A 6,772-nucleotide genomic window follows, 5' to 3' on the forward strand; every position below is an offset into this window, starting at 1 on the left:
CTTTATATGCACTCTTATGTATATGTGTGCTATTATGCTATATAATAGCCAAAGAAATGTTTTATTGAGATAGTTTCTTTTTTTTTTGACATCGCATATTTCACTAAATATTTAGATGCATTTTTTTTCCATTTTTCATTCAAGGGAATGTATTTTTTCAACTTTTAGTAAAATTTAGTATGGTTTCTATATAGTTATTTATATCGCTTTTGTAATTCAATCAACAAAGATTTATATTTTCATAACATTATCTAAAAATAGCAAGTTAATTAAAAGACATTTAATTACTCTAATGCTATTTTGCAAATCTAAATATAAGTTTTGGTTATTATTAATTTCAATCAAGTTCAAAACTATCTGTTAAATTCAGTCCCCAGAATTTGAAATGAATTCATAAGAAATTTATATTAAAATTAAATTTCCTTGGAATTAATTAGAATAGTACTATATAATTTCATGTTGAATTAAAATTCAGGATAATTCACTTTGACTTAAGAGAATGACTTTCTGAAAACAGAAGTGTTTAATACTTCATTAAAATATTTACATATATTTTCTTGAAAATAGTATATTATATTTACTGAAAGCAGAAATTAAATGAAAATATCAAACTTATAAAGTTATAATGAATTTAAAAAATAAATTTAAGACAGCAAAAAAGGAAGTGAAAATTATTGTCATATCATGCAGAATAAAGAATGAATATTTAGACATAAAAAGGATGTTTCACAATGCATTGCAACGAAATTATTAAATGCAGAGGATGAGTAATAACTTTTTCTTTTTGCTGTCAGACAAAAAGCGGTTATTGAATTAAATTTTAATTTTAATTTTATAAAACACTGAAGAAAATGGGATATATTAAAATTAAAATTAAATTAACTATAGAGAGTAGAACACAGCAGTACAAGAATAGAAGATCTGCTGTGTAATGTACGACATAAGGTGAAATGGTCTTAAGAGATTTAAAATTGAATCTATTTCTGGAATATTAAATGTTTAAAATTAAAAAATTCTATAAAGCTTTAAATGTAATGCAACTGATAACTTTATTTGAGTTACAAAATATGTCTTAAAGTATATATGAAAAAAATCACATTGTTATTATACTTTATATTACGTTCATATATAAGCTGTACACTTTCATAGTGATGTAAATTTAATGGATTATTTTATATTGTAGAAAACAAAATATATTTTTTCAGAGGGAATAATAACTACTTTCAATACGACTTGTGTTTGTATGTTCATGTTGAATCTTTTCCAAGTTAGTGCATCTGGGCACAGGCATCTCTTTGATACTTGGGAGGTTCCTGCAGAGTTCCACCCTTCTCACTGACTAATTTGTGTATTTCTCAAAATCTTCGTGATTATTCGATGAGTGATCTAAATTCAGCGTACCGCACCATGTGGCTAGAGATTATTCTGAGGTTTCTTATGTATTTTTTGATCGGGTCTATTTAAAGATCGGTTAGTATATTATTTGTGCGGATGTACCAAGTAACTTTGCAAGATCTTTGAAGAGTCAGACTTTAAGCAACTTCTTCTGCATAGTTGAATTGGCAGCTTTGCTTTACGCGACACACTCATAGAGTATTGTTGGTCTTTTGATTATAGATCTGTAGATCAGTTTTCTGTATATATAAAAAGTGAAACAAATTAAAAAACCTAGCCGTAGATCAGCTTTAGATTATCTGGCTGTAGATCAGCTTTCTGTATGTATAATAAGTGAAATAGATAAATAAAAATTTAGAATTTATAGTAATTTAATATAAAGTTGTAGAAAGTTCAATTGCTTTACCCTGATCTAATATATGTGATACAAAAGTATCCATAGTATAAGTTTAGGATATACAAAAGTATTCAAGTTTTTTATGTTTTTTTCGGATTATAGAACTACATTTCGAATAAAGACTTCAAAACGAAGCACCATATACGTATAAAAGGCGCTTATTGCCTTATTTAATTTAATATTTATATAAACTTATAATGCTGTTTAATATTTGTGATGTAACAAGCCAAGTTATGACATTCTGTGATTATCTTTTAGATTTTATAGTTGCTGGAAGAAAAAGTAATGTATATTTAACTTTAATAAGATATATAAAACCTTAATTTCTATTTTTTTATATTTATTAAATATTTTTTTATTAAATTTTGAATTTATTTATCGACCTATTTTTTTAATAATGGTTTTTATATATTTTTTTATCCGGCTATAGGTCACTTTTTGTTAAAATCTAAATTCAACGTTTGTTTAATACTTTTTAATATATTTTTTTAAATATTTTATAATTCTTTGAACTATTTAAAAATATATTTTTCTTTATATTTTTTCATATTGTTGAATCACTTGAAAAATTATTTTTAAGAATAAATCTTAAAAATATATAACAAAAAATGTTTCACAAATATTATTTGTACAATAACAAATGATAGAAATTAATATAAAAAATATTCACAATTTTATTTTAAGTCTTCGTGAATTCACAATTTTTATTTTTTTTCTGTACTTCAATTTATTAATACAGAAATTAAATATTGTGAAGTGAAAAAGTATATTAAATTTGAAATTATGGTACACATAATAAGTCTCAAGTAATTAAGCTTGTGAATAAATTCATGATAAATTTTCAGCGGTTTTTACTGTATACCAAAGCAATTAATTATAATTTAAGCCGGATGCGTGCTTATCCTGTCATTTATTATTTTTATGAGTAAATTAAATGTTGTTAGAGTACGAAATGAATTAAAAGTCACTTAACATAATAAATAGAACAATATTGTAGGGAAGAGCTCAATATTAAGTGACTTTGTCAATATGGTCATCAATCTTATTCAACAGTTAATATACCCGTAGAAGACAGAAAGTTTAAAACATCATTACTTTGAAATCGATATGAAGTTGAACTGAGAATAAATGTATATTGTTTATTTATTTATTTTAAAATTTGTAATTTAACAGTAAAAGTTTTGAGCACTAAACTTAATTTGCTAGAAAAAGATCTTTAAGATAATAAATCCTGTATGAGCATTTATTTGGATTAATAATTTTAGTTTTAAATTTAATTCAAGCAAAAATTAATATTTTTTAATGTTAAGTTTTTTTTAAGTAACGCGTATTTATGACGAAAAGAAGCTATTTAAAAGTAAGACGGATTAGAATAGCAAAGAGAAGACAAGGACAAAAATTTATTTAATTTATTGAAATTTGGCAGACCATATAACGCTGTTTTGAGTATTGCCAAGTACTCATCATCAGTGATTTAAGGAAATATTCGAATTTCTTAATTACTTTGTAGTTCGTATATAATTTGTTTGGACTGCAAGTGTTGGGCTTAGAACTCGTGCCTGTCAAATTAGAAGCGGTGTTTTTCAACAAGTAGCCAAGGCTGCACAAACTTTCAATATTCAAGTTCCAGGTTTTTTAATTAATGTTTTTGTTGTATTAATTTATTATTTTGCCAAAATAATCCAAAAGATTTAAAAACTTTTTCTGCAAATTATTTTTTAAAGCATATAGTGTATGAAATATTACATCAATTTCGTTTTTTTTGTAAAGACAATACAAATGGTAAAGAAATGTATGTGAGAATATTTTAAAAATACATTTGTATACTTCCGGAAAAAGCCCTCATTGGAATACATTTCATGGACTGTCAAGTAACAAAGTGCCAAAGTAAAGTTAGGCATGTGAAAAAATAGCGCGTGACAGAAATTTTAATTTTTTAATTTGTTAAACTTTTTCATGGAATGAAAAATATTCTATTTACAAGAATTTTTGACCACTTTATTTAATATTTTAGCATGATTAGTTTTTCAAGCGTATTTAAAATAATTATGCCAAACAGTAGCAGGATATATTTGGATAGTAATTTATGAGTTTAGAATTACTTGTTTTTCATCGGGATTATCCTCAAGTGAAATACTTATAAAACACAACCTAATACAAATGCTTAATTAAGAAGAGAATTCAGTTAAAGCCCACGAATTAGCTTTGTTTTTGGGAGACTATAATTCGGAAGCTCACCAGCAGGCTAACGGTGCAGGGTTAAATTACTTACTGAGATGGTTCAATTTATGTTATATAGTATTCTTTAGGTGGCAACGTTAAAGTTATATAAATAATAATAATTTGAATGTTGCTCAATATTTGCTTTGTAATGATACATTGATATAAAAGTTCGTACAGTTTGAGTTTCATTCGAAGCTGGTAATCGTAGAGGACTAAAGAGTCTAAGTTTTGTCAGTCTATAATGGTAGCATTTTATACATATACTTGAAATTCATAACTTGTGTTTTGTTAAATATAATTAATAAATTTGTGAAACATAGCAAAAATCAAAATTATATTTAACAAAACTAGTTATATGAGTAATATACTAGATCGATATTTACATATATCTCAGTTTTTCATTTAAAAGTACATCTATTTTATGTAATACCATGATATTATTGTGTGCATTTATTTTCTTAGGTGTCTAATGAGATAATTCCTGTTACATTTACATTTAGTTCTTAAAGACTTCTTAATTGTTGACAATTATTACTCTATTTATAACTTGAAAAAATAATTTTTAAAACTCCATTTTCAATTTTACTAAAAATTTTTAGTTAGATCAATTAATTTATAATTTTCTTCTGTTATAATGTTGTTATTGTACACATATAATTTAAACTATTAAAACGGATTTAAAATTGAATTTATTGTTAAGAAAATCTTGCATTCTTCCATCTTCTGTCATAGATGTTTCATGCAACACAGCATCATTCAAAAGCTCTTCACGTAAAATTGCTTCTTAAAAGCTAAATTATTTCATTTACGTGTTCCACCTTCAGGCATAGTACAAAACATGTTTAAACTTTCTCCATTATATGTAAACATAAATAGTTTATATTTCATGCTTGTTTGAAGAATATTTGTACAGTACTTAGAATAAAGAAAAAGTTTTTAAGTAACATCAAGTAACAGCAAAAACTTTCATGTTTAGAGAGTAATTACTTCATTCATATGCGACATTATTTTATCCTTCTGACATGGTTACAAAATGGTTTCCGCTTTTAAGTATGAATAAGTACGTTATATCGATAACCAAATTTAACTATTTTTAGAGTATTTAGATACCAATTAAATCAATTAAAATAAAAATAACTTCAAAAACTGTATATAGTTTTTTACTATTAAACCTACATAAAGGACTAATCGATTTGATTTTTATAGAAAAATGTTCCTTTGCATGACTTTTATAATTCAATGACTCTTTAAATAATATTTAATGTTAATTTAAGGTTAGGTATAAATAAGTCCACCTGAAAATCACGGTATATATATATATATATATATATAAGATGGAAGTTACTTAAAAAATATTATTTACTTACATATTAACTTATTTTTTACACAGGGATGCTAAGTCCAGTAACCTTCATTAACCAGCTGCATCAGCGCTTACTGTCGCTAGTTATTAGTATCGAATTAATTCAAGTCATTTGTCACTGTATTCTTGTCCCGAAAACTTAGATTTCCTTTATTATGTTATTCAACAGCGGGCACTAAATCAAATGAAATAGAATTTTCAATACTAAGTCAAATTTTAATACGCTTTACTACATCAGTGTTCAGATTTAACTCATAGAGCGCAAACTTTCTTATCGTTTTATACTTATTACCAACACTTATAGAACCACAGATCTTCGAAAAAATGTTTCTAGTAAATACTCGCAACGCCTTCTGAGCTGTATTGGTTGTTGCCCAATATCGTGCAGCATATAATCGGACTGGATTACTATAACAAATAATATAACAGCACAAAATACAATATAAAATAACTATTAAAAATCAATAAAAGAAGGTAGAGCATATTAAATTTTTGTAATTATTTAAAAATAAAATATAATATATAAATTTAATATACAAACAAAGAATTAAAATTAATTGATGTATTCAAATAATAAAATTTATAAGAAAATTCTTTCATGGATTAAACCCCGGAAAGGATCTAAATTATAGCGTCCTTTTTGTTATTGCTAAAACCGTTATGAGTTTATTTTTGTGTCATTTTATTATTTTTGCTTTCAGTAATTATATTATATATGATTAAGTTTTGGAAGTAGTTAATAAAAACATTTTATTTTTGTTTCTTTTAATTGGGTAATTGTCGAAAATGTCAAAATACTTACTTACCCTTTACTTATCAGTTCATTTTAAATTTTGTTTGTAAGTTTTTTATACTCAATTTGATAATTCTTACTTCACATCCTTTTTTTGACCAATCTGCAGATGTCCTAATCAACAGCTCAGCAAAGTTACATTAACATAAGTATCTCATTTATTATAAAGACCAGCTGTGAATCCTTTGCTTGTAATAACTTTATCAACACTGTCTTCTTCTGATTTTATGCAACAAATTTGGACAAGTTGTACCGCAAATGAACCCCAAAATTGTTTTATTAAATCAACAATTCATTGCGGCATGTGGCAGTAATTTCATGTTTTCCATTCCTCTGTATGTTGTTGCCCATGAACATGTACTGGATGAAAAAATAAATCCCTATTTCATTTCGATGTAAGCACTTATTTATTTTTTAAGCAAAAAAAAAGAAAAAATTCCTCAAAGTTTTACTTGAAATGAGTTGTCAGGAAGCATTGTCAGAAATGAGTTGTATATATACATGAAGAAGCATTTAATCAAATAATTTATATATTTGATGGTCTACCCTTTGTGTACATAAATATGCTAGAAGTTTTAGGTTTAAACATCAAGCAGTCGCT

At 25.4% G+C, this 6,772-nt stretch overlaps 1 protein-coding gene across 1 annotated transcript in view; it reads left to right on the plus strand.

The window, feature by feature from the left end:
* Positions 1-5,414, plus strand: part of LOC119676452 (vacuolar protein sorting-associated protein 13B-like) — a gene marked incomplete at its 5' end in the record, with an annotated part of 20,336 nt that extends 14,922 nt beyond the window's left edge. The window contains 1 exon segment of the mRNA XM_038087692.1: positions 5,406-5,414. Within this exon segment, the coding sequence (XP_037943620.1) occupies positions 5,406-5,414 (9 nt within the window).
* Positions 5,415-6,772: the final 1,358 nt, after the last annotated feature.

Source organism: Teleopsis dalmanni, chromosome 2, assembly GCF_002237135.1.
Source record: "Teleopsis dalmanni isolate 2A chromosome 2, ASM223713v2, whole genome shotgun sequence".
NCBI classification, from domain to species: Eukaryota; Metazoa; Arthropoda; class Insecta; order Diptera; family Diopsidae; genus Teleopsis; species Teleopsis dalmanni.